The sequence below is a fragment of the Lampetra planeri genome, chromosome 54 (assembly GCF_965212315.1).
Source record: "Lampetra planeri chromosome 54, kcLamPlan1.2.h2, whole genome shotgun sequence".
Taxonomy (NCBI): domain Eukaryota; kingdom Metazoa; phylum Chordata; class Hyperoartia; order Petromyzontiformes; family Petromyzontidae; genus Lampetra; species Lampetra planeri.
In genome coordinates, this window is record NC_136160.1 from 656,084 (window position 1) to 683,243 (window position 27,160).

At 53.9% G+C, this 27,160-nt stretch overlaps 3 protein-coding genes across 3 annotated transcripts in view; 1 reads left to right on the plus strand and 2 right to left on the minus strand.

Annotated features, from left to right (window-relative positions):
- Nucleotides 1-75: 75 nt before the first annotated feature.
- Nucleotides 76-3,604, minus strand: LOC144735093 (ferritin heavy chain B-like). Its single transcript, XM_078617500.1, has 4 exons — nucleotides 3,133-3,604; nucleotides 1,549-1,695; nucleotides 678-803; nucleotides 76-451 (listed from the first exon to the last, which is right to left on the minus strand). The coding sequence occupies exons 1-4, from the start codon at nucleotides 3,232-3,234 to the stop codon at nucleotides 302-304; spliced, it is 525 nt and encodes a 174-aa protein (XP_078473626.1). The 5' UTR covers nucleotides 3,235-3,604; the 3' UTR covers nucleotides 76-301.
- Nucleotides 3,605-9,505: 5,901 nt separating this feature from the next.
- On the plus strand, nucleotides 9,506-13,380 carry LOC144735092 (ferritin heavy chain B-like). The gene is made up of 4 exons (XM_078617499.1): nucleotides 9,506-10,216; nucleotides 11,637-11,783; nucleotides 11,994-12,119; nucleotides 12,355-13,380. The coding sequence occupies exons 1-4, from the start codon at nucleotides 10,115-10,117 to the stop codon at nucleotides 12,505-12,507; spliced, it is 528 nt and encodes a 175-aa protein (XP_078473625.1). The 5' UTR covers nucleotides 9,506-10,114; the 3' UTR covers nucleotides 12,508-13,380.
- A 3,537-nt stretch (nucleotides 13,381-16,917) lies between these two features.
- GLG1 (golgi glycoprotein 1) overlaps nucleotides 16,918-27,160 on the minus strand; it is a 57,676-nt gene continuing 47,433 nt past the window's right edge. Inside the window, exons 15-26 of the mRNA XM_078617496.1 lie at nucleotides 26,841-26,954; nucleotides 26,624-26,712; nucleotides 26,165-26,282; nucleotides 24,478-24,570; nucleotides 23,441-23,578; nucleotides 22,730-22,853; nucleotides 22,149-22,291; nucleotides 21,007-21,108; nucleotides 20,567-20,674; nucleotides 19,878-19,998; nucleotides 19,214-19,320; nucleotides 16,918-18,864 (exon numbers count right to left, since the gene is read on the minus strand). Coding sequence (XP_078473622.1) covers nucleotides 18,697-18,864; nucleotides 19,214-19,320; nucleotides 19,878-19,998; nucleotides 20,567-20,674; nucleotides 21,007-21,108; nucleotides 22,149-22,291; nucleotides 22,730-22,853; nucleotides 23,441-23,578; nucleotides 24,478-24,570; nucleotides 26,165-26,282; nucleotides 26,624-26,712; nucleotides 26,841-26,954 — 1,425 coding nt within the window. The 3' untranslated portion in view covers nucleotides 16,918-18,696. The remainder of the gene's footprint in view (nucleotides 18,865-19,213; nucleotides 19,321-19,877; nucleotides 19,999-20,566; nucleotides 20,675-21,006; nucleotides 21,109-22,148; nucleotides 22,292-22,729; nucleotides 22,854-23,440; nucleotides 23,579-24,477; nucleotides 24,571-26,164; nucleotides 26,283-26,623; nucleotides 26,713-26,840; nucleotides 26,955-27,160) is intronic.

Below are 27,160 nucleotides of genomic sequence, written 5' to 3' on the forward strand. Positions count from 1 at the left end.
GCCACCTCAAGGTGTTTGTGAAGCCCCAACGCAAACCGGGGACGAGTTGCAGACCACGAAAAACGCTCGGCACAATTTGAATGCTCAGAATTTTTATTCTCACTACGAGGTTCCACTTGTTCATGCAAAGACAATGACAGCATCAAGATGTTATCCACAACCTCCCCCACCAAAGGAGTACATCAACCGTGGAGAGAACCGAACTTTAAAAGGACCCTGCACACTTCGCCAGCGAGGAAGAAACTACGGATTATAAGGAGCAGCTGGCGTGCGCGACTTCGTGTCGATGGGAGGACGCCGTTTAGCTGCTCAGGGTCATCTTGTCGAAGAGGTACTCTCCCATGCCAGACTGCGGCACGCCCAGGCGCTTCAGGTTGGTGACGTGGTCCCCAAGCTGCTTGATGGACTCCACCTGCTCCTCCAGGAACTTGCTCTCCAGGAAGTCGCACAGCTGTGGACACAACAACAGCAACATCAGCCACGGCTTCATTGGTCAGGAAGACGTTTCATGGGGTGCAGTGGTCGCTCAAAGTGACCGGCGACTTTGCGGCGACAGCCACGGACTTGGGACAGCGTGGCCGTGGGACCGAGCGGGGGGACAGCTTCGTGGCGTGAGAGCCGCGGGTTCTGAGAGTGACTGCAGGGTGCTTGGGACCCGAGCCACCGACCGTACGAACCTGCGGGTCTTTCTTCTCGCTGGCCAGAGCGTGGAGATCCAGCAGGGCCTGGTTCACGGTCTTCTCCAGCTGCAGGGCGAACTGCATGGCCTCCAGGCCACTGCCCCACTCGTCACGCTCCGGCTTCTGCTCCCACACGGACGGACAGTCACGGGAAACTTAATACAGCGAACGAGAGGAGACGACGAGAATCGGACGGATTCACAGCCCCTGGACGATCCACCCACGCGACACAAGAGTCCCCCGGGGCGGAGACGAACAGAGACGGTGACGCTACTGGCACACCGCGGATCGCCCCTCCAAGGCTCCGACCTCGCCATCCCCAATCCACCCCCCCCCCCAGTCCACCCCACCTAGTCCACCCCCCCAATCCACCCCCCCCCACAGTCCACCCCACCCCAGTCCACCCCACCCCAGTCCACCCCCCCCAATCCACCCCCCCCCCACAGTCCACCCCACCCAGTCCACCCCACCCAGTCCACCCCACCCAGTCCACCCCACCCAGTCCACCCCACCCAGTCCACCCCACCCAGTCCACCCCACCCAGTCCACCCCACCCAGTCCACCCCACCCAGTCCACCCCACCCAGTCCACCCCACCCAGTCCACCCCACCCAGTCCACCCCACCCAGTCCACCCCACCCAGTCCACCCCACCCAGTCCACCCCACCCAGTCCACCCCACCCAGTCCACCCCACCCAGTCCACCCCCCCCCCCAATCCACCCCCCCCACAGTCCACCCCCCCCCCAGTCCACCCCCCCCAATCCACCCCCCCCCCAATCCACTCCCACCCAGTCCACCCCACCCAGTCCACCCCCCCCAATCCACCCCCCCCCCACAGCCCACCCCCCCCCCAGTCCACCCCCCGTACCTTGATGTCCTGGAGCACAGCGCGCCCGCCGCGCTTGTTCTGGTACTCGAGCAGCTTCTCGGCGTGTTCGCGCTCCTCGTGCGACAGATCCTTGAAGAACTTGTGGAAGTGCTTCAGGGCCACGTCATCGCGGTCGAAGTAGCTCGCCTGCGGATCGCACACACAGCGGCGACGGTGAGGCCAGAAGCACACTCGCGGCACTGCTCTACCCACTGCTGGATGAAGGACTCAGTCGCCACCATCCATCGCGTCTCACAACGCAACAATCCACGCAGCGGCTGCGCGCGATGCGACGATTGCGTCGATGCGTCGAGGTGCGCGCGTGGCTGTCCGCCAGGCTCCACGCGGCTTGTTGCGAGCGACGTTCAACTCGTCACTCGCCACCGACGGTAGCAGCCGTGGCCGGGACTCAAACTCACGTGGCCAGGTTCACGGGGCAGCGCGCCAACCACTGCGCCACCGCTCCCGCCCGTCACGAGGCACTAAATAAATAATAAACTCGGCGGCCGCTCCCCGCGTCACGTGACGATGTTTTGTGATTTTTTGGGAAATGTATCGATTTTCGATGAGAACGAGGTGCGCATTTGTGTCTTTCGTTCACATAAAGTCCTGGTCACAAAAGCAAAGTTTGTGGGGAATAATAATAACCAGTCTCTCTACCTTTGAGGCAGAAGCAATTAGAAAACAACACTACCCAGCAGAGGTGTGGACTCGAGTCATGCGACTTGGACTCGAGTCAGACTCGAGTCATGATTTTGATGACTTCAGACTCGACTTGGACTTGCCTCATCTTTGACTCGACTTGACTCGGGACTCGAGAGCAAAGACTTGAGACTTACTTGTGACTTGCATAACAATGACTTTGTCCCACCTCTGCTACCCAGCAACAACAATCGTGTTACGTAGCGGCGATACTTTTACCATTTGTGGTCGCAGCGGCCTCTACTGGCTGGAATGGGCCAAGTGAACTCGTTCTCACGGAGACAACAACAACAACAAAGACAACAACAACACGGAGACAACAACAACACGCAGACAACAACAAAGACAACAACAAAGACAACAACACGGAGACAACAACACGGAGACAACAACAACAACAAAGACAACAACACGGAGACAACAACAACAACACGGAGACAACAACAACAACACGGAGACAACAACAACAACACGGAGACAACAACAACAACACGGAGACAACAACAAAATGTCGCGGGCCTTCGTCAATCCACTCCCCACGCAGTGTCGGTTGTAGGGGTTTGCTTGACCATACTTCACCACGCTGGTCAATGCGGGTTGGCGAAGGGGTGGGGGGGGAGGAGGCGCGAAGGGTTCGGGGTTGAGGAGGAGCGCTCAGAGGAGAGGCGACGAGAGGCGACTCCCCCGGAGAGAGCGCGGGGAGAGGAGCAGGCGGATGGCTCCGGGTGCGAGGACCGTGGAGTTCACCGCGGGAGACCCAACAGAGTCGTGGACATCCCCGCGCGTGGAGGACACCGCGAGCAGTCGCCTCGCTCAGCGCAGAGGTGACACGGCGAGAGGGGAGTGCGCGGGACGAGGCGCGAGTCGGAGGGGTGAGCTCACCAGGGACAGGTAGACGTAGGATGCGTAGAGCTCCTGGTTGACCTGGCGGTTGATGGCTGCCTCCACCTCCTGGCTGAAGTTCTGACGGATCTGGGACGTCATGTTGTAGTTGGTGTGGTGGTTGGTCACGTTTGAGAGTTAAGTGAGAAGACACAGGGGGTGAGTTCTGTTCAAGCACTGTTGAAGCAAGAACCGCGTCCTGTGTGAGCTCCAGAGACTGTGAGCGCTGCTGCCGGGCTCCGCCCTTTATAGGCGCGAGGGGCGCGCGCCATTGGTCGGCTCCAGCCCCCCCTCGCCCCCCCCCCCTCGCTCACCTGCGGGGGCGGTGGGCGGGGCCCAGGTGAGCCCGTGGGGTGAGCGGCCTCGGCCAATCGGCTGCTCCGGACTCCGCGTGTCCAGCTGTGTGGTGGTGGGGGGGTACACTCGGGGTGTTTGGTGGAAACGTCGATTGTTGTCACAACGCTCAACCGTCGGAGTGAAAAACTTGTAAATGGTTAAATAAAAAGATCTACAACAGGGTGGGGAACGTCCGGCCCGTGAACTCATTTGGTGTGGCCCTGCCAAGGCAACCGCAGGCGGGACTCGTAAATTAAATACATCTAGGAGCAAACCTGGAAAAGCAGTTGCGAGTAGCAACATCATCAATACCAGCCAACATCATCACACGCCTCGTCAAAGATAAGCAGTTCCAGCCATCGCATTAGGGGCGAGTTAATTAAATGTTTGACCAAATATAACAGGCAAATTTTTAAGTTGATAATTTTGTATCAATATAAAAATGGCCATTGGCAGAAAAAAGGTTCCCCGCCTCGGATTTACAACAAAAGATCAATGTAAATATTTGTGACAAAAAAACCCACGGTGATAAAATATCAAACTGGAACCAAGATTCCTACTGTTGCTGGGTCAACACGGGAACTTTAGCACGACCAGCAGTGCGGATACCCGACACGAACGTTTGGAGAGGCCGCAGCTTTAATTTTCATCAGAGAGCTGTCGATGTTTGGTGTTTGACGGCGTTCTAAACACCGTGTGGCACGTGACACCATGGGGTTCCTGATCTCACGGAGGGATCAACATCGATGTCAGAATGTCCACGTTGATCGGACGCAGAACATCGATGCTAGAGCGGTGTATCAATGTGTTGTGCCCAGCCTTGCGATGATGACATTCATCTCGGTTGGGTTATAATGGTCTGCGTTTATAAATAATAAGTATATGTTCAATTGTATACTGTATGGTCAATTGGTAGAGAAATCGTTCCCAAACCTGGTTTGTCCATATGATTGGTTGCCCTCTAGATTTCCCGTTATTCTGTTTGCACGGGTGTTAATGAGCGGTTTTAATCAGTGCGATCGGAGTCTAGAGGGTTAATACTTCTTCTATTCCGTTGTATTAGGAGCGTGATATACTGTTGCGTTGCAGGATCGTGAGAGATGGCTCCGGCTTGGTAGAGGACTTGAGGTAGCAGTAGATAGATGATGGTGAAGGGTTAGACACTGTGATATGGTGGCACGTGCAGGGCAGTGACAATGGCTGTCGTGTGAATGGCAGTGCAGTTGGCGGTGTTGCCGCTGCGTCCCCACTGCGGTGAAACTTGTGGGTGGCCGAGAGCCCCCCCCCCCGGGGATCAACGCTTCCCCGTAAAACGACACCAACAGCGACATTCACACCACGCGACTTGACCCGCGGCGCGTGACTCACAATGCTGCGGCAGCATGAGTTGGCAAAATGTGCACATTTTTTATAATAATCACCCATAGTCTGTCCACTGCTGGATGAACCTTTCCCCAAAGTTGTCGACGTCCCTCACAGTCCTGCGACGTGGCGACCAAACAACGAGCTCCCGCACGCGAGCCGATGGCTCCGTCTCTGTGCTGTGGTCTTCCCCTCGGCAGAGTTCCCACCTTTGGCTGTCGTTCCATCTCCAGTCTCGGCCCTCGTCGGCAGTGCCCTGCCCAAGCTATGAATGTTCGTTTTTGTTATTTAGGCCTCGGTTTGTGAGCGCTTGGACGACTGCATTGATGTACACGGATTCATTTTGACTCGGCTTGGTCTACAAAGAATCGGCACAAAGGTAACTTTATTCCACCGGTCTTCTACGGAATCGGGTCGATTGTTCTCGTCCACGGGTCACAGGAGACATCGAGACCACCGAAGGTCATCACGTGATTCACTGTTGTTGATTTTTGTTCTTCCTTCCCGCACCGTTGGCTCCGTGCGGTGCGAAAAAAGTTCACACGTACAATCGTCATTGCTATTGCTCTAACTTGCGGTTGGGTCTCCGGTAATTTTACTTGATCTCATTTCTGCCTCTAATCGCAATTCGAAAACGAGTTCGGCCATTGTGTGCTGGCGTGGAGCCACGGTTCAATAAGCCCCTGGCTCTCGTATGAACATTATATTATAGTGTAAACAAAAACTTTGCTCTTTTTCACCAATGGTTTTAAGGATGGTGCCAAGTGTTGTCTTATTAAACTATGCCTTTAAAACTGAAAACGACTTACTTGCAGTACCTTTATATAAATACATTGTCGAAAAAATAATTTACACCCCTGTCAATCATCGTGTGAACACACTTTGTAAACAGGACACAAAATAGTACACGTTTTCAATGCGCTGTTCATATTGTAACAAGCATTTATACCAATGTTACTCTACAGAGTAGTGGGTCGCCGCTCCTCTTATCCGCATTGATACGAGTGGTCAGTGTCCTCCTCGTCTCTTCTTCTACCGCTGCCACCGCGAGTTTTGTCCCCGTGAGTGTCGCTCGCTGATGCCTCCACTCGTGGTGACGCCGCCGTCTACCAGGCCGACCAGCGCCGGGTTATCAGAGTAGCAGAGGTAGCTACTACATATGTGTACCACATATGTAGTAGCTACATGTGTAGTAGCTACATGTGTACCACATGTGTAGTAGCTACGTGTGTAGTAGCTACGTGTGTAGTAGCTACGTGTGTAGTAGCTACATGTGTAGTAGCTACATGTGTAGTAGCTACATGTGTAGTAGCTACATGTGTAGTAGCTACATGTGTAGTAGCTACGGGCCCCGCACTTTCAAGGGGCCTGCGCTAAATGCTTTCAAGCTATAAATTCCGGTTCAGTGATTCTGCACTTGCCTTATTACTATAGTACTATACCTCCTTCAACTTTTATGAACGACTGGGTGTTTACACAGTTTGCGATTTGTCGTATTATCTGGCTTTATAGCAAATGAAAAAGATACAATTACTTTACTATGCAAGTTTGAATATTTAGGTGTTTTTTTTTTATTTAGGGCCCCTTTATAACAAATCCTACAGGCCCCGCACTCGCTTCATCCGGCACTGCCGGCAACCTATCCATTTGGGATGGCACGAAACGACATCGTCCCCCTGCCTGTGACAACCACTGCAGACTTGTACGGCGATAAGGGCGTAGAGGCCCACGTGGGTTGTCCGTGGTAGTTCTCTCTCGCGACGTGACCCATCGCGCGGTAGAAACTCCTTCGTCGCCCTCTGAAATGACCGACAATCGGTGGTCAAATGTCGCGAGCAACGTTGGGCCGAGACGAACAACACGAAAGTCATCAACACCTTCGAGTGCCCAAGGGAGAATACATTAATGAAAGATGAAACTTTTTTTTTTAAAGGGGGCAGGACCGCAACCCCGCGGCAACTCATTAACCATTTACGTCTCGTCAGCACAGCCCCGTATAAACCTATACTCTTTGGTTCTTTCGGTAAAGTCGCGTAGGTATAAAATAAATAAAATAAACCTGTTGTTGTCGCGGGTGGGATGTGCGCGTGTGGCCAATGGACACGGCGAGCAGCGGTCGCTGCGGGCACTGAACTGCCCCTAAAACAGCGCGCCGATTGCCACACCTGGCGCCGCGTGGAATGCGACCCGACCTGACCGTGGTGGCTCCGGGTGTCGTCAGCAAAACGAAGCGACACTCAAACCGCCTGACGCATTCATTCTAGATTTGAAGCTTTCGTGACTGCAAGGATTCATACTCTTAGTTTTTTTCGGTAAAGTCACGTAGGTAGAAAAGATGAAATTAAAATTAGTAAAAAATAAAATAATAAAAATCACGACGTTTCGGAGGCAACACAAGTCTCCGTCATCAGGTGGGACCGTCACAGCCAGATTTGCTGTATCAAGTGACGCAGGGATTCCATCTTGGAATCCCAAGTGAGGCAGGGATTCCATCTTGGAATCCCAGCCTCACTTGATACAGTAAATCTAGCTGTGACGGTCCCACCCGATGACGGAGACTTGTGTTGCCTCCGAAACGTCGTGATTTTTGTTATTTTATTTTTTATTCATTTTAATTTCATTTTTTTCCGCCTGACGCACCCAACCTGTCAGCCAAGCCTCGACCAGCCAGTCGGATTCTAAGCTGTCACCCCCAATCGGTTTAGAACCCCGTGTTCTTGCACAGGGAGATTTGAGTTCAGGTCCATACGGCGCAAGTCGTTTCAATACGGGCAATTTCTTTAATCTATTTGTGTTTCTCCCTTGTGATGGGACTTTTGTAGGATGAACGTTGAGATGTGTAAGGGGCACGTGGTGACCAGTAAGGTCTGGATTGTTCTGCAGTAAGGTAGGGCACTGAGATAAGGGGCTGACAGGCATGCGGACAACACGTGGTGTTACAGGCTATGAACATGTTCGAGTGCATGTTGTTATACTCGACATCGCATTATGTATTCTAAAGTACAATGTGTCGATCAGTGGTTCTTAACCGGGGGGCCCAGGCACGCTCTGGGGGTGCAAGACACGGCCAGAAAGTAAATAATCGAAACACAATTTTCAGCACGGGCACATGAGCACAACTACTCTGTTTCGTCAACCCCCATTGTATTGATTAACATTGGTTCTCGATCGTAAAACAAATGATTGGGGTGCAAGGCTGCAGTAAATGTTAAGAACCACTGGTAGACTTCCACAATACATTAACTTTAAAAAAGCTACGCCGCAAACGAGACAGGGCAGTGCGGACGAGACGGCGAGACAAAATAGAGCAGCACATACGACGGTACAAATGAGAACTTTCACAATAATATGAGATTTGTACAAATGAAATATAATTGACAAACGAGACAGTACAAATATGACAGAAGTACACACGGGAGAGTACAGGCCAGAGTACAAACTGCATTAAAACTAGAGTGGACATCTGTGAAAAAGATTTATAGCTCATCGGATTCCTCCAGTATTAATACATATTCTGAAATGAGATCGTACTGTACAAGCCATACAAGACAAACTAGGTGGCATTTACAAAACATCAACGAGACAGACAATCCCAACAAGATGCACAGCACAAACTACAGTGCACATCGGAAAATACACACGAGACAACTTACAAAACAGTACAAGCGACACAGTACAACTAATGGACAGGACACAGACACGCCCCTGTAATGAAGTAGAGTCCGCGCCAGGCAGGTGTAACACATGAGACAGCACACAGAGAGAGACAGCATGCACCAGACAAACGATACAAACGAGGCAGCATGCCTACAGACACGGGCAGCACAAACGAGGCAGCGCTGTGGACAGGGCGGGGACGAGAAGGGAAGTGCGGACGTGACCTGGGGCACGGCACGGAGCAGCAGCAGAAGCAGCAGCGACGATTCACGTCACCTGAGCGTCACGTGAAGCAATATCACCCGTGTGTTGCTGCAGCAGCTGGGCAAGCTGGCGACAATGAGTCCTCACCTGGCCACGGGCGCAGGGATATGGGCAAGCCACGCGGGATGGACGATCGATCGGCAACCGTCGACGTTTTGAATGCAAGTGACATCGATGTCAGATCTGTCATGGGTGTCGATCCCTTCGATGAGATTCGGACCACCGAAGTGTTCCATTCCAACGTTTCGATTCCCGTGGTGTTTTTCACGTGGAAAACGACGGTGGTGGTGGTGTTGGTGTTTAAAGGTCTTTGATGGAAATAAAAACCGGGCGCTCTCCAAACGTGGTCGCTCAGTGTCTCTGCGGCAGTTCAGGTTAAAGGTCACGCCGTTGCCTTCGGATATTCCGCGTACACCATTACGTGTGCACCATTCCGCGTACACCATCACATGTGCACCGACATGTTTAGAAGGAAGACTTCATGCTGCGGTTGAGTGTTGACACTTCAACAACAGCCTCCATTTTAATTGTTACTCTCGGCTCGCTTGACATCAACCATTTTATATGACGACAAACATTTCTCTTTACTGTAAATAGATCATAAAACAAAACATTTATTTTAGTATTCTGGTTTACTGTACAGTACGTGGAAGTTGTCACTCAAAACACGGAGTGTTTGACGTACCACACACACGTAAGCACCCGAACCGCGGATCTCTCCTCACCCCTTGCTCGCATTTTTATGTTCCTTTTCTATCATTTCCCGTTCTTGATCCGCTCTCTTCCCCTTCCCAGTCTTATTTCTCTCTTCCTTGCATTACATCTTCGACTCGACTCCCCTTCCCGTGGTGTTGCCGCAGGTACAAAGTTGCTGATATTCTCTCTTCTGCGCCGCATGATGATGATGCGAAATAAATCATCAGCAGTCGATAGACCGTGGATCCCAGAGCGCTCTGTGCCAACTCATGGCGACTCAGCTCGTGGAAGCGAAGACTCCAGAGATGCCCGAGTTGTCAGTGTGAAAGCAGATCGTAAGTTACGCGATCCCTACGTCCACTCGACACCACGGTGGTATCATCTCGCCTCAGCAGCACGGCAAGCGCGATGATGCGTCACCCATCGCAGATTAATGTTTCACGTCCCGTGTCCAGGCGACGAACGTCCACGGCGAGGAAGGAGGCGGCCGTCCGGCCAATGGCGAGCGACGTCCGTCTTTAAAAGTCGCAGCTTCTCCTCCACCGCTCACAGTCTCTGGAGCCTGCACAGGACGCGGTTCTTGCTTCAACAGTGCTTGAACAGAACTCACCCCCTGTGTCTTCTCACTTAACTCTCAAACGTGACCAACTACCACACCAACTACAACATGACGTCCCAGATCCGTCAGAACTTCAGCCAGGAGGTGGAGGCAGCCATCAACCGCCAGGTCAACCAGGAGCTCTACGCCTCATACGTCTACCTGTCCCTGGTGAGTGCCGCTGCCTCGAGGCCATCGGGCCCGCATGTCACCACCATCATCACCATCATCGGTCATACTCTTTGGTTTTTTCCGTAAAGTCACGTTGGTAAAAATAAAAATAATTATATTATTTCTATTATTTTTATTATGTATTTTTTATTTTTATTTTTACCGACGTGACTTTACCGAAAAAACCTAAGAGTATGAATCCTTGCAGTCACGAAAGCTTAAAATCTAGAATCATCGGTCATGTTCGATCCACGGCTGGATGAAGGCCTCCCCAGGTCGTTGCTGCATCTCTCACGAGATGCAGCAACAGAGATGCGACGAGGCCGGCTCGTGCGCAGGTGCGAGAGGCAGCACCTGCACACGCGTCGCCTTCACCGCTCCGTCTCCAGCGTGGACGTCCTCCGAGACGCGTCCCCCCTCGCTACTTTGGCTGCCTCTCCATCGTTACTCTCCACCGCCGTCCATCGTCCCATCTCGCGCCCTGCCCTCGAAGCCCTCGTGTCCCAGCGGCCAGTTCGACGCCCCTGGCTGGTGCACGTTCTCTCATCCGCGCGTTCCTCTTTCTGAATCGCTGGCATTCCAAGCATGACCATCCCCATGCTCATTTCGAGATTCTGTTCCAGTTTCCCTGTCACTGTGAAAGTTTCTGTTCCATGTTGGGAGCATGTGATACGTACTGTGCCGATGAAAAGCAAACTTCTTCTGGCACACTGCCATGTAGACTCTACATTATTCAGCTCGGTTTTGCAGAGGTCATTAAAAACATCTCTGTTGTGCGTTCTGCCAACCGGCTCCACGTTGCGCTATCGGGGTTCGTGCCGCAAGACGAGGAGCCCGTCGCGACCCTCCGTGTTAGCGAACGGCCCAAGGAAGCGGGTGTCGCAGAGCTACCTCTGAGACCCCTTCACGTGACCTCTGATCCACCGCACAACTAGAGGGGGATTCATCTTCCTTCAGCCCGGCCACCGGGAGTAATGTTCATCGCAAGATGGTCAAAGTGATACATTAAAATTACCAGAGATTGAAGCTAGAAAACTTGACCATCACATAATTAGTGGTGAGAATTGGCGGAGGTGTGAATTGCAGATGGATTCGATCCCGCTGTGACAATGAACCCAACATCCTCTGTGTAAGCCAGACCTAGATCTCACAGTAACACACAAACTCTGACAGAGAGACACTCATACAACATTTACTGGTGTACACCTTCACAAACATGTACACAATCATGACATCGCGCACAGCTGCTGTGTGGATTGCTGCATGGTGAGACCGTGATGGATGGTTGTGACTTCGTGAGGCCTTCATCCAGCAGTGGATAGATCACGGATGGATGATGATGAGGACGGTGACGATGACAGGCACAGTGCCGCGAGTGTGCTTCTGGCCTCACCGTCGCTGCTCTTTGTGCGATCCGCAGGCGAGCTACTTCGACCGCGATGACGTGGCCCTGAAGCACTTCCACAAGTTCTTCAAGGATCTGTCGCACGAGGAGCGCGAACACGCCGAGAAGCTGCTCGAGTACCAGAACAAGCGCGGCGGGCGCGCCGTGCTCCAGGACATCAAGGTACGTGTTTATTTGACCCTACTTCACCGCACTCTCGTCTCCTACCTCACGTTCACCGATCGTTCATCCCATTACTCTGCATTTCGTCAGCTCTCCGCCAGCCGCATCTCTCGGTGGGCCGTTACGAGAGACACCGCGCTTGGCACGTGAGCCGCCCAGTTGGAAAATCCGGCCAGAGATTCTGTACGTCTCATTTCCGTGTGGGAGCAGAAGCCGGAGCGTGACGAGTGGGGCAGTGGCCTGGAGGCCATGCAGCTCGCCCTGCAGCTGGAGAAGACCGTGAACCAGGCCCTGCTGGATCTCCACGCTCTGGCCAGCGAGAAGAAAGACCCGCAGGTTCGTACGTTCGGTGGCTCGGGTCTCAAGCACCCTGCGGTCGCTCTCAGAACCCGCGGCTCTCTCGCCACGAAGCTGTCCCCCCGCTCGGTCCCACGGCCACACTCCACGACCACGCCGTTCAAGTCCGTGGCTCTCACCGCCAAGTCGCTGGTCACTTTGAGCGACCACCGCACCCCATGAAACGTCTCCCTGACCAATGAAGCCGTGGCTGATGTTGTTGTTGTGTCCACAGCTGTGCGACTTCCTGGAGAGCAAGTTCCTGGAGGAGCAGGTGGAGTCCATCAAGCAGCTTGGGGAACACGTCACCAACCTCAAGCGCCTGGGCGTGCCGCACTCCACGACGGGAGAGTACCTCTTCGACAAGCTCACGCTGGGCAGCAGCTGAGCTGCGTCTCCGTCGCCCCCAGCCTCGCCACGCTCAGCCTCTCTGTACCGCGCGGCGACTCCTCCTTGAGAAACGGCATTTGTCTGTTGGTTAGTTAGTCAGTCAGTCACAGCCCTCGCTCGAGTCATGTTCATTGTTCTGTTCACCGCCAAGCAAGCACAACCTATGACCTTTGACCTAGGTCAATAAAACTCACTTGAAGGTTTTGAGCTTACTAACCTTAAGGGGTGTTTCTAAAGTCTAAACGCTCTCATTCCATCGCTCTTAACGGTTGAGTTGAGTTAGGAAGAGATCAGTAGAATGAAGAAAATGTGGGGGACAAATTTATTATTTAAGGGTGGGGGGGGCTAAAGGCATGAAAATTGACAGCAATTTTCTAATGAATAAAAACGAGCACAAGTAGCCTCTACACAAGTGCCCCCTATGTCAGGAGGTACTCGTGCAGAGACATCTCCGCCTCCGTGTAGGAGTGTGCGCCTTCGTATCCATACCCAGAGACGTCCCCGGCACCGTGCCCGGTGCACTCGCAGCGACTCGCAGACAAATCCCTCTTCTGCTCGTAGGCGGTCGACGGCGACCTGTCCGATTGTAAAGGCGCATCTTCCTCTTCCTGATGAATGCAACATCGTCACCCGAGCCATAAGCTCGGTCAGAGTCGACCACGGGCAGCTCACGGAGGAGCGTAGCGCCAAGCGGGCCGGAGCGGCCGCGTCCCTGGCGGGGCGCGGGGCCTCTCTGCGGCGACTCTTCCCGTGGCCTTCACTCTCCGCCTGTGGGCGGTGGCGATGCTCCAACCGGGGTGTGAGAGCGAGGGCCACCGAGATGGAGCTGCTGTGCTGAGAAGGAGCCTCTAATAAAGTGTGACGAGCATCACCCATCGTCTCGCTCTCATCTTTATACAAAGAGATACACAGAGAATGCCATTGTTTAGATCCTCACTGCATTTTACGATAACAGGCAACGATCCCCATATCGCCATAACAGACTGTTGGAGCAAGTGCTGTAACCGGGCACCGGTGAAGGCTGGCACAGCACAAGGGGGGGTATGGCCAGCACCACGCCCCAGTGGTGATGTTTACACATCACGCCAGGTACTCGTTTGAGGTCACGTGGGACCTAGGGAGGCCCAGACCAGATTCAGATAATCATCACTGGGGTCGGCCGTGAGCAGGAATTGAACTCAGGGGTGGCTGGGATTGTTGCGACCGTTGCCCTCCAGCTTGACACAAAACTGAGGTTCACATTTTACCATCCATCATCATCAACTGTATTTAGAACCAGGCAAGAGCCGATGAAGACTCTAAACCACGACCCACTAGGGCATTTACAGGTAAAACGTTGCCAGCAATCGAAGCCATTGGCAACAGTTGCTGCAGTTTCCCCATCACGCACTCTCCCCCCGCCCCCGTCACCTGCAATCAAGCGGATTGAGGCTCCACGGTGGGAAACTGGGACGGTGACCGTGGATCAGCCGAGCCGCAGCTCGCTCTGTGCACTCGGCCTCAAGCCCTTCACTCGAGCGATATGGGAATCTGTCCTGGGTCTCCCCCTAGGTCAACTCGGCCCTAAACAAGTACTGTACCATGAGAGCGGTGTGTGAACATTGGGATTGAGAAGACAAAGGCGGCCGGGGCCGGCATGGTCCTGGCCACACCAAGCCACCTCCCATGTGCCCATCACATCAACAGAATGTAGTGAGTTTATAACACGGCAATGACAACAATAGGAGCACAGTCTTTAGTAAAACATTTTATTTTCCTGCAGCGTTTATGAAGCCAGCCACTCACATGTTCTGATACCGTTTGAATGTAATTTTTTTTGTAATGCTCTCACCTTATCGCACATCACTCCCCGCTTGCTAGCTTAAACGCGACATCGGTCCCGACGCCAATTACGGACGATATAAAATCCTCGCTGTGAAGTCGCACGAAGCCACGACAAAGAAAACGACAAGAGATGTTTCCATGCCAGAGGCCGCGATGGCTGCTCGGGCGCTCCGTACGCGACACTTCAAACCAGTTGGGAGACAAACAGTATTTACACATCTCATCACAAGCAACAGCGAGCCAACTCCTTTCGCTCACGAGCCACGAATGGCAATACCATACTCAACCTCTGGTTTCAAGGCTCGTGGCCAACAGTTCACTCTTAGTGAATAATCATGATGACAATAAAAACACAGCTATCAAACCCAGAGATTTTCTTTTTTTAATTTCACAGCTGAGTCATGCAAAAAATAATTGTCAACGACTGCCCCCCCCCCACGTTGAATATAATTTTTGTCCGACCCGTCCCCCATCCGATATACCCCCCCCCCCCCGAAATCATAGTAAACAACCGAGCGAGCACACGCACGCACACCGAATCGAGACGTGAAAAATAACAAACAAAACAGACCAACGTTCGGCATTCAGCCGAAAAGCCCAGAACAAGAATAATAATTACACACACCTCCGCTGAGAGAGCCCTCTCCGTACCCAGACCGCTTTACCTAGCCAGTATAAAATTCCAGAATTCCCAGATTGGAAAGCATTCCTACTTTGAATGATTAGGAATCAACGAGTGGAGGTGGGAGTGGTGGGTGGAGGGTTTATATATATTTAAAAAAATCACGCATTAAATAGCAAATTGTGACCACGTACTAATACGTGGTTGCTACAAAATATTGAAAAATTAAAGATATCTTCATTGTATTGTACTTTGCAAATCCATTAAGATCACTCTAAATTCATTATCATCACTCTGGAAAACAAAGTAACTTTATGCTGCAAGCATTCAAAAGCTAAAGCTTCACAGTACCACAGAGTGCCTTCATTCAGCCAAATAGCTTGTTTCTTACATTCAGGGTAACAACAGAATTTCTGTAGTGGTAGGGAAGGTGGTGCGCGTAAGATGCATTATTGCGGCTCGGACCATTTCTTTTTTGGGGGTGGGTGGGGGGGGGATACTCAGGATGTGAGACTGACCGAGGAGCGCGGTGGACGCCCGTCAACAAGCGCGCACGCCACTGCGCGTCGCCGGGAGTTGCCGGACGCAGCGGTGCGAACGGGCGGGTGCGAGCACGAGCGTTGCCCTGCGGCGGTGCCTCTGTTCCACTGCACTACCTCGGGCGTGCCAGGGCTGTGCTGTGCGAGTCCGGAGCACCGCTTCGGTGCTGCCAGCAATGCATTTTCCAACGAAGCAGAGCCAAGCGGTACACGACTGATGGTACATGTAATGAACAGGTTGAGATGCGACTGGGGGATGCAGCGACGCTGCGTGTCCTCAGTGTACCGACCTACGTGGCACGCAGTGAACGTGTCATCGGCGTTAGCCCCTGGCCCTACTTGCAACGGAGCCAGATTCAGACGTCTTGCAAGTTCGGCGTATCGTGGTTTGGTTCTGGCTCGGCACGGCATCATATAGCCGGTGGAAAACCAGCCGCGTCACCGGGGCCTTGTGCTCGGCTCGTATGTGCCAGTGGAAAAAGGGTTCCCATTGAGCTCCAGTTGACCGACGAGGCGGTGGTGCGACGCAGCTCCCGTGGGAGAGAAGCAGGAACGTGATCGCGATCTGGGAAGACTGTCATTTCCTGCTCGCCACCACGGCTATTGGTGCCGCCACTGCACAGGCTCTTGCCGTTGTGCCGTGCGGCTCTCCCGAAGCGTGTTCGGGTCGCGCCGCGCGCCGTCCGGTGCTATGTCCGACGTTTCGTTTCCACGCGCCGGGGAACTTTTTCTCCAGCACGTGAAGCGAAACGCCGAGACAACGTACAGTGGGGGCAACACTAGAAGCACATCGATTTGTGACGAGCCGCCCCCAACGGTCGACGAGACGCTCGACGCCGACAAGCGCTCGATTCGCCGTCGCCAAATCAACCCGACGTGTCCCCGGGCACGCATGCCGTCACTCCATCAGGCGAGTGAGAATTAACTCTTCGCACATTTTTGCACCTCCTGACGCAACCTCTTAGCGAGACTACTACTACGCAAATTGAATCGTTGGGAAGTTGACTGCGGCGCAGGCGAGACGGAGGAGCCACAACCATCTCCCCCTCCCTTGCTGCAGCCCCGGACCTTTGTAGACCGCGCGCATTCGGAGAACGGCCACAGTCACCTCCGCGTCGTTACCGTGGTTACAGCCCTAGCAGCTCGTGGCAACGCGGACACCGAGAGAGCAAGCGAGGCTCGCCGCACGGCGACGACTGCACCTTTGGCCACCGTCTCGCCGGCCCGACGCGCTTTAAGCGGACGGAGCGGGTTCGCGACGTCACCGATGCACCTCCACGTCGTCCGCTTGTGCTTCCGGGCAGTGGTTCGATTGATTATAGGGGGAGACCCACGAACTCGATGGGGCGGGGGATGCACAGCAGATTCTGTGCGTGGTTCAGAGCGATCGTGTTATGAAAGAAAAGCCAAAGGACGACTGCTCTTTCCCAAACAAACCGCATTACTTTATTAAATTCACACCTGGCCATTAAAAATAACAGTAATAATATTATTGTATCCCAACAGAACCTTTTTGACCACATTTCTTAGAATTAAATACACCCGTTTGTACATTTGTGCCCTGAAACTAAATGATCAGTAACTAGACCGTTTCTCGATTAATGGGTTTTAATGGCTTAAGATTATAGGGTTGACAGCTAATGATATTTTTGTTTTTATATGTACACACACACAAAAATGGTACCCAATACGATAAGCTGAGTTCCACCTAAACAAATGTAACCACTGGCTCTCTGTAAGGTGACCGGTTGATGGACAAATCCGTTTGTGTTAAACACAAAGGGCACGAGACACAATTGTAGAATGAGTATATGCTTGCAACGACACAACCGCAGGCTACGTAACTCGCAGGGTGGCCGGGGGGGGGTCCATTCGTTCCGCCAATGTAATTGAACGAAGTTGAAAAATGTATTGCTCGCTAATGTATTTAAATGCCGCCCCCCCCAAAAAAATACGTGGGAATCCGAAGATTGAATAATCTTACGCTGGGAATCTCAACTGTTGGGACACACGGGGAACGTGTCCATCGACCAACACTCCGCACGTAGCGATTTGACGTTTAGAGTTTGGTTTCGTTGTCACGTAACGAGCATCGCCAACGCCACACACAAATCCAGCGAGGCGTTTTAAGATCCAGCGCGACAATCAAACCAGCCCGCCCAACTCCCAGGCAGAATTACACTCGCAACTATCGTCACTTTTGAAAGACTACCTCTCGCGAGTAACCCAAGGAAAACAAGAAAATGAAAACCAACACGCTTGAATCAAACGAGCTCAACCAAGGCGATGGCGCTTTCACCTCCTGACAACGTGAACAGCAACTTGTATCCAGCACTTGATTAAACAAGTATCATCTAACACTATTACGCTTCAATTGCGCACGATTGAAAAGTATGTAGCGACATAGAGCTCCGGATTTTGCAGATTGTTTCTGAAAAATAGGGAATTCTTCAGACAAAAATTAAAGCGCAGCTTTGCTTGGCTACAATGTCACCACATGCACACTGCATTGGAAAGGTTGGGAGAACCAAACAGCATTCCGTTACAAATCTCAATTCTCAGTTTCAAGGGCAAATAAACAAATAAAAATAAAAAAGTATTTCGGATGAAGTCAATTAATTGTGTCGTCAAGAGTGTGACACTTTGAACAATCGGTCCACGAGATAAACACAGAGACGGAGCTTGAGTTAAGAGAACACGAGACTGCCGGTTAGATACCTGCAAACGCTCACAGTTATCGAAACAAGACGCCCATCCAAGAATTGTCTTGGACCTACGGTCGGAGTGCCGATGGGAATGTGCGCTGTGACATGAAGGGGGCTATGGTGGAGACGCTCAAAGACGATCCGCAGTACAACAACACAAAACCAGGAGCTCGCACACCGAGAGGCTCGGAAGAGAAAGAAACCCAAGAGATGAAAGAGCGCGACAGCGTTGCAAGACTTCGAGCAAGACATGAGGATAGACAGAAAGCACCACAGATAAGTTAGACGGACACGGTGAGAGCGCGATGGCAAAAGAAGAGGAGCAACAGACAGCAGCAGTGGACAGAGAAGAAAGACCGCAGTAGACGACGCTAGAGGCAGTAAGAGGAGAACAACCGCACGCAACTTTGCTGGCGTGTATCGACGCAACAAACGCGTGGCCGTAGGATCGTTGACTGGTTGGGGCGAGCGAGCTGGCTGGCTGGCGGGCGGGCGTTCTACCTGTCCTTGACATCGCGTGCCACGCGCTTGGTGATGCGGCCGCACAGCAGGCCGAAGGCGAACAGCACGCAGATGGCGGCGAGGATGACGATCAGGAAGTACGTGCGCGACGGGGAGTCGTAGACCGTCTTGGCAAGCTCCCCCAAGCTGTCGGGAGGCACCACCTGGCGGCCAGCGGCAGGAGACGCAACAACAACAACAACAATCACTCAAGCGGCTGTCGCTTCCTCTGGAAAGGTATTTTGGTCTACTCTTCCACGCTGGTCTTGGAAGAGCTGGGCGTACTCGTACTTTACCCCAACCGCCGATCGACCAACTACGGTGTACCCGTTTGGTACCGTCGATCCCGAGGCGAGGCTGAATGCAGAAACTTTGTCCATTGGTTCAACCGTCAGGCCGGGAGGCTGAATCGGTGACCTCTGGGCAACAAGTACAATGTGCTGGCCATGACGACATCGTGGCGACAGACATCCGTAATGAGCGTTTGTGTTGGCCGTCACAGGCAATGCTTACCTTGGCTGCATACTCCCACATCTCCTTGCGGTCGACCAGCCGCTTCTTGCACTCGGGCTGCAGACGGACTGTCTTGTCATCCAGTGATTCGAGTAAACATGACATCTCTACAAAGAAAAAGACAACCCGCATAGCCTTAACAGACTGTAGGGACAAGTGCTGTTAGCGAACAGCACCTATGAAGGCCGGCATGGCGGGCGAGGTGAATGGTGGCCAGCACCACGCCCTTCCGCCTTGATCTCTCCAGTGTCGATGTTAATTTCACACATCGCACCAGGTACTCATTTGAGGTGGAGTAGACCTAGGGGAGGCCCAGGACCAATTCCGATATTCGTCATTGGTGTTGGTGGCCGTGAGTGCGAATCGAACTCGGATCACCGGGTTCGTAGGGCAGCGCACTAACGAACACACATCGCACCCACCAACCCTCGCCACCCACCAACCCACGCCACCCACCAACCCACCAACCCACCGACCCACGCATCCCCTCGGCATAAGAGACAGGTGCAGAAAAAGACGTCACAACGACGACACCGAAAGCCAAATTGGAATGAAACGGTAAACAAACAAAAGGACAGTTGGTCACAGGGTCAGTGTCCTGTAGGGCACCGCAAGTGCACGGTCCGGGGTCCGCCTCGGGGAGGGGGGGGGGGTAGGAGCTTACGCTTGCCCTCCCCAGGCGCCACGCCCCCGCAGTAGTGCTTGAGGTCGAGCGAGCAGGCCGTGTGCAGCACGGGGTCGACGAACACGTCCGCCTTGCTCTCCTGCAGGATGTTGAAGACCTCCTGCGCGACACAGCGGGGCGCAGCTTGTCAACAACGTACGATTAATAATCATTACGAAGTACATGTGGCATTCGCGACATTCTTATGGCGCGAGGCTATCACGAAGGCGCCGTTTTACAGCCGTCATCTGCGGTAGTCTCCCAGTAGGGGGCGAAGTTGCTGTGCGTAATCCCAATAGATTTTTTTTTTCTTCAGAATACGACAACTTTTGACCGCGACATCGGCACACAATCGCCCACGCGTGTGTGGAACTACATCGGGGGGGGGGGGGGGGGGGGGGCTCTTTAACGTCCACCGTGAAGAGGACGGCGTGTACTCTACGGCTAAAAACCGCACCGCAGCAATCGGCAGAATAGCACCGAGCGAATGGAGCCCAACCCACCGCCTGAGCGGTGTGCGGAACGCAGGGTGCCGGCTGTTGGCGTGCAGCGGGAAGTCAACGCGGGAGGTCAACGCGGGAGGTCAACGCGGGAGGTCAACGCGGGAGGTCAACGCGGGAGGTCAACGCGGCGGGCGCACGGCGGGGTAGGGTCTGGCGGGATTGGCAACGTGGGAAACGGCGCCGTACCGTGCGGCAGCCTTCGCTCTTGATCTTGGGCAGGTTGATCTTGAGGCACTCCTCCACCTGCCCCGCCTGCTCCTGCGCCGCAGCCTCGTCGGCGCACAGCTTCGAAATCTGGGAGACAGACACGGGCACGGCTCGCGTGAGCGCCGCCCTCCGTCTCTCCACTGCTGGATGAAGGCCCCCCAACCCCCCCCCCCCACCCACCACCTCCTCCCCCCCGCACCGTGACTTGGCGCGTGCGTGTTTGTGACGAGGGAAATCCAGGACCAGCTCAGACGTCGCTTGCCCCTAGTTTTAACCACGGCTGGGAATCAAACTCCAGTGGCTGGGTTTGGAGTGCAGCGCGCTAATTAACACGGTGCCACTGATATAGAAATGCAGTTGTATGTCCTCAATACACGTGCGTGTGTGTGCGTGTGCGCCAGTGTCAAGCTGAGACTCACGTCGTCGCCGCAGTGCATTTGCAACTGAGGGTCCAGGCGGTAGTCCATAGCAGACTCCTGGATGGCAAGGCGGATCTGGTCTTCGCAGTCCATGGACATACGCTGTGCAACACAACAACAAAACAAAGATCCCCCGGTAAAGTCTTAACAGACTGTAGGAGCAAATGCTGTTAGCGAACACCTATGAAGGCCGGAACGCCACACGAGGGGGTGAGTGGCCAGCACCACGACCGGCCACCTTTGTCTCCCCAGTGGCGATGTTTACACACCACACCATGTACTCATTTGAGGCCGAGTCGATCTAGGGGGAGGCTCAGGACCGATTCAGATAATCGTTACCGGTTGTGGCCGTGAGCGGGAATCAAACTCTGGACCCGGGTTCGTAGCGCAGCGCGTTAATCGCTACACCACGGCTCCCCACGCAAACGCACGCGCCACACCACCTCCGTTAGGCACCCTCACTATTCATTAAAGCCCAGCGTGCACAAAGCTATCTATACGACACATGTGAAACACGCTTGGGGCAATTTACACTTAGTCGTCTCTCTGCTAATGAGCCAGGCAAAGGCGCCCTGAGGGTTCCGAAAGGTTGATGGGTAATTACTGCTGGAGCCTCACGGTGCAACAAGCAGGGCACTGTGGGGGCCTGCCACTTAGTGCAAATGTAAAACCTGACACCCGCCATTAGCAGGCCCACTCCTGCTCCAGATTGCGGATATTGAATGCGCGTCCCGTGGATACGAAAAGCTTTATCACGCTCGCAAAGATATTAAAGTCTCATTTTAAACAACATCGCCGTCACCATCATCATTGATCCACCATGTATTACATTGAGAAATCAAGCACAAGTCACAGAAGCCAACACTGCCTTTGCACATCGTGAGCTATGCAAACACAGTGTGTCATTAACAGTCAAAGTGGATCGCTACTCAAACAAAACCCGGGGACAGCGCTGAAACCTCCATGCGTTGCCAACGTTACGGCGGCAGTAACATCACCACTACGGCGACCGCTGGGTAACGTTGATGACAAGGAGGGTTATTTATTCTTAGCGTTGAAGCTACCGATGCGTACGAGCGGGCGTACAAGCGAACATTCACCGCTTGGTTAAGCAATTAACTAAACCCCCCGGCCGGCCCCACCTGTTTGCCGTATTTGAGCTTGAGGCACGAGATGACCTTTCCTTCCAACTCCTCATCGTTCTTCTCCTGCTCAAGCACAGCCTTGCAGAACTTGGGGATGTCTCCTTTGCACGACTTCTTGAGGATGGGGTTCAGCCGATAGTCTGCGGGAATGAAACGAAAACGTCTTTGTGCGAAATGGACGGGGTTGCTTTTCTCTGGCGAGTAGCGGAACAGGTTTACTCCTGAAACTGTCCACTGGCTCACTCGCTCACTCACCAAACTCCATATGAAGACATACACATTGCTGTTTATACAGCGGACTCTCGGTTAACAATGTTAATTGGTTCCCGAAAACCATCGTTGATTGAAATTATCGTTAGAGTTTAGGAAATACATGTTAATGGCTAGCATATCAAATACTGAAAAGCTAGCAGCCAGTTTGCTCTCGAAACGCTCATAAAAGAGCTAAAAAGAAAGCGATGACGGAATCGAATCGTGACGTTGACATCGGTGATGTCATCGCATCGTCGCCGGGTAAGGGGACGAGCGCCCCGACGCCCGCTATCGAGCGGACCCCCCTCACCAGCCCCAGCCCCCACCTGAGTACTGCACGATCTGCCGCTTGGTGATCATCTGCTTGCACTTGGGGTCCATGACCTCGCTGTGCTTGTTCTGCTTCAGGCACTGCATGATGTCGCGAGGGTCCGACTCGGAGCAGAAGCGCTGTGGAGGCAAAGCAACGTCGGACATCCAAACTCTCCCCCCCACTTAGCGTCACAACGCACACTTCACGATTCTACCACTCATGACACACGCGTCAAGTTCTGCGCGCGCGAGAGAATACGTTATTTTTTATTCGTATACGACGTAGGAAATCGGTTCGCGCAAATTGTCGTCGTTTGTTTACGTAGCACCTCAGACCCGCGCTACAGTACACAGTGAAACCACACACACACACACGAATCTGAACCCAGACTTCACTCCGATCGGTGCCGATCAGGCACCCTTATATAGCAAGGCACTGGTCCAGCCATTTGTACCCCTTTTCCACTGGCACATCCGAGCAGAGCCAGCGCGGGGTCCTCGTGTTACGTCCGGGTGGTTACCGCTGGCTATTCGCTGTGCAGAGCCAGACCCAAACCGCTTTACGCGGGCCTCACAAGACATCCGAATCTGGTTCGGAGGCAGGCAGGGCCAGGGGGGGGGGGCTGACGCCACATCCGTTGGGCGCGACGTGGGTCAGTACGCGGCTTGGCACGGCCCTGGCGTGGATTTGTTGTGCAGCGGAAAAGGCACTGGGCCTTCCATACCTTGATCATCTGCTTGCAAACCCGCATGAGCGTGTAGTCCATCTCGGGATCAGACATCTCCTGCTCCTCACGCTTGAAGAGCTTCTCGTGGCACTTGGGGCTGAGGTTCTTCCGCTTGTCCTTGAGGCACTCGAGCACCTGGGAGTGGTGAAGGGTGGGGGGGGTACAGGCCAGGGTAAGGCAGTCAGGGCGCCACTGTGGTGGGATGTTAACTACCTCGTCTGGTGTACAGGAAGTCGTGGGTTCGATCCCAACCCTGACTCCTGCTGCTGTATATTTGGAGATTGCGTGTCTCTCTCTCTCATCATCATCATGGTGGCTAGGAGATGTTAATTACCTCGCCTGGTATGCAGGAGGTCGTGGGTTCAATCCCAACCCTGACGCCTGCTGCTGCTGTATATTTGGAGATCGCGTGTCTCTCTCTCTCATCATCATCACGGTGGCTAGGAGATGTTAACTACCTCGCCTGGTATGCAGGAGGTCGTGGGTTCGATCCCAACCCTGACGCCTGCTGCTGCTGTATATTTGGAGATTGCGTGTCTCTCTCTCCGTGGCCACGTGGATGTTTATCCGGTTCCTCCAGGTTTTCCCTCCACATTTGGGAACATGCGTTTTGAGTATTTGGCTGCTAGAAATGTCACACACGAGTCACTTCGATGAGCTGTCATTTGTGGTCAGGACCCTTAAAAAAAGCCATCCAGCTCCGTGGGCCTCCCCTGGTAAAATGTTATTTGTAGACAGTCGAGTCGGATATGGGGTGATTTGTAATTAAAAACGCAGCGGCATCGCCACCTCAAATCACAATCCAAGCATGAGCGACAACTCGGAGCGCGATTCCCCCCCCGCTATGACAGCCGTCCGCTCCTAACAGTTTCTTCCTAGAACAACGGTGTTTGGGCAATAAAACAAACATTAAAGGTTCTCTTTAAAAGCTGTTTCTCACTCTGCGCCTGTGAGAGTGTGGTGCAGAAAAAAAACAAAAACATATATAAACATACGGAGCAAACTCATCCCGCCCTGCCTTGCTCCACCCGTACCTGAGCATTCCCAAAGGAGGCCTCTTTGCAGAACTTCTTGATGTCAGGCTCACAAGTTTCACTCAGTTCCGGGTCGAGCCGGAGGTCCTCCGTCTGCAAGGGCAAGCAGGCAGAGACGACGCACCGTTTACAGCGCCAACACCTCAACGGGAGCTCACTGACAGCGCCAACTCCTCAACGGGAGCTCACTGACAACGCCAACTCCTCAACGGGAGCTCACTGACAACGCCAACACCTCAACGAGAGCTCACTGACAGCGCCAACTCCTCAACGGGAGCTCACTGACAGCGCCAACTCCTCAACTGGAGCTCACTGACAGCGCCAACTCCTCAACGGGAGCTCACTGACAACGCCAACACCTCAACGGGAGCTCACTGACAGCGCCAACACCTCAACGGGAGCTCACTGACAGCGCCAACTCCTTAACGGGAGCTCACTGACAACGCCAACACCTCAACGGGAGCTCACTGACAGCGCCAACTCCTCAACGGGAGCTCACTGACAACGCCAACACCTCAACGGGAGCTCACTGACAGCGCCAACACCTCAACGGGAGCTCACTGACAGCGCCAACACCTCAACGGGAGCTCACTGACAACGCTAACTCCTCAACGGGAGCTCACTGACAGCGCCAACTCCTCAACGGGAGCTCACTGACAGCGCCAACTCCTCAACGGGAGCTCACTGACAACGCCAACACCTCAACGAGAGCTCACTGACAGCGCCAACTCCTCAACGGGAGCTCACTGACAGCGCCAACACCTCAACGGGAGCTCACTGACAGCGCCAACTCCTCAACGGGAGCTCACTGACAACGCCAACACCTCAACGGGAGCTCACTGACAGCGCCAACTCCTCAACGGGAGCTCACTGACAACGCCAACACCTCAACGGGAGCTCACTGACAGCGCCAACACCTCAACGGGAGCTCACTGACAGCGCCAACACCTCAACGGGAGCTCACTGACAACGCTAACTCCTCAACGGGAGCTCACTGACAGCGCCAACTCCTCAACGGGAGCTCACTGACAACGCCAACACCTCAACGGGAGCGCGCGCGCCACGTTGGCGCACGGAGTAGACACAGCGGGGCCCTGCAATCGCTCACTTGCGCAAGGGCCTCCCCCGCCACCAGACGTCTTGGAATATTTGGGTGTACCCACGCTTTACCCCACCAAACGCGACCCTGACGATCCGACACATCGTGCTGTACCCATTTGTGCCCCTGGGGGGCGGGGGTGAATTTCAAGTCAAAAGTCCGAGTGTCTCCGCGTGTAAACATCTTCTCTCGCGACCCAAAGGCAGCGGTGAAAATGGCGCATGTCCTGCAGTCGGGGCCGGTCTCTCTGAACGACACGCACGGCCACCGCCTAGATCCACCAACTCAAACGGTCGCGAGCGTGCGCACCGCACGCGCGGCGGTGCACCGCGGAATCGCGGCAGGACCGACCCTCGCGGCCACAGCGGCCACGTTCGTAGACGCAGGACGGCGGCGTCGCCGACTCCTCTGCGGGCCCCCGCTGGGACGAGGGAGGCAGCGGCCCCAACACCGCGGGGGCAAAACAAACTCTCACACTCTCCCGGCGTCGGGGTCATCGTCATCATCGTAGTCATCGTCGTCATCGTCATCAGTTGCGATTCACGTTGCGCTTCCCACGCAGCGCGCGTGGAGGCGCCGCCGTCTCACCATCTCGAGCTCCTCGACGCGCAGTTGCTTGCGGCACTTGACGGACACGCGCTGGTCCTTGCTCTCCAGCAGCGTGTCGTTGCGCACCATGCTGCTCAGGCAAAACACCACGTCCGACCTGGAACACAACAACGATCGCCGTGAGCGGACGCAGACTGGACCCCGCCAGAGTAATGTGGAGGCTTTACTCTCGTCTGAGAATCGCCGTGGCAGACAAGCACCGCCCCCACGCCCGCCTGCCTTCGTCTCTCGAGTGCCGATGTTTACACACTGCACAAGGTACTCATTTGAGGCCGAGTCGACCTAGGGGAGGCCCAGGACCGGTCCAAATTATCGTCACAGATGTTGGCCGTGAGCGGAAATCGAACTCGGGTCGCCGGGTTCGTAGCGCAGCACGCTAACTGCTGCACCCCTGCTCCCCGCTCACGCACACACGTGACGCGTTGCATTTGGCCTCACTTTCTCCGTATGTTCGGACACAGCTTGAGAACGTCTTCCTTGCAGGCCGTCTTGAACTTGAACGAAAATCGGAAATCCTTCATCTGGATCTGCAGAGCGGTTGACACAAGTGGTACACACACACAGCTGAGCACAAGACGTCCAGTGCTGGTCGTCAGTCAAATACTCAACTCGGGCTGTGTGGGTTATTAACACAAATAATAATAAAAACCCATACCAGCTGGAAATGCGTAATGCCGATGTAGCACTTTTCGTTGATTTCCTTTTGATGCTTGTTCTCCACCAAACATTCCATCAGGTCGTCCGTTTCACCCTTGTCGTCCGCGACGGTCTGCAGGAAGCCGAGAATGGAGGCGCCTCAATTAAAAGCCACGGTCACGACGTACGGCATTTTAAACTCGGGGCATTGGTGGCCACACACATGGCCTGTAATCCAGCATCGTGGAGCGTTGGGTTGGTGGCTTGCCAGTAGAAGGCAGTCCAGCGACGTGTGAGCTAATATCATCTCTCGCTTCTGTATGGGATGGAGTGGTGTCC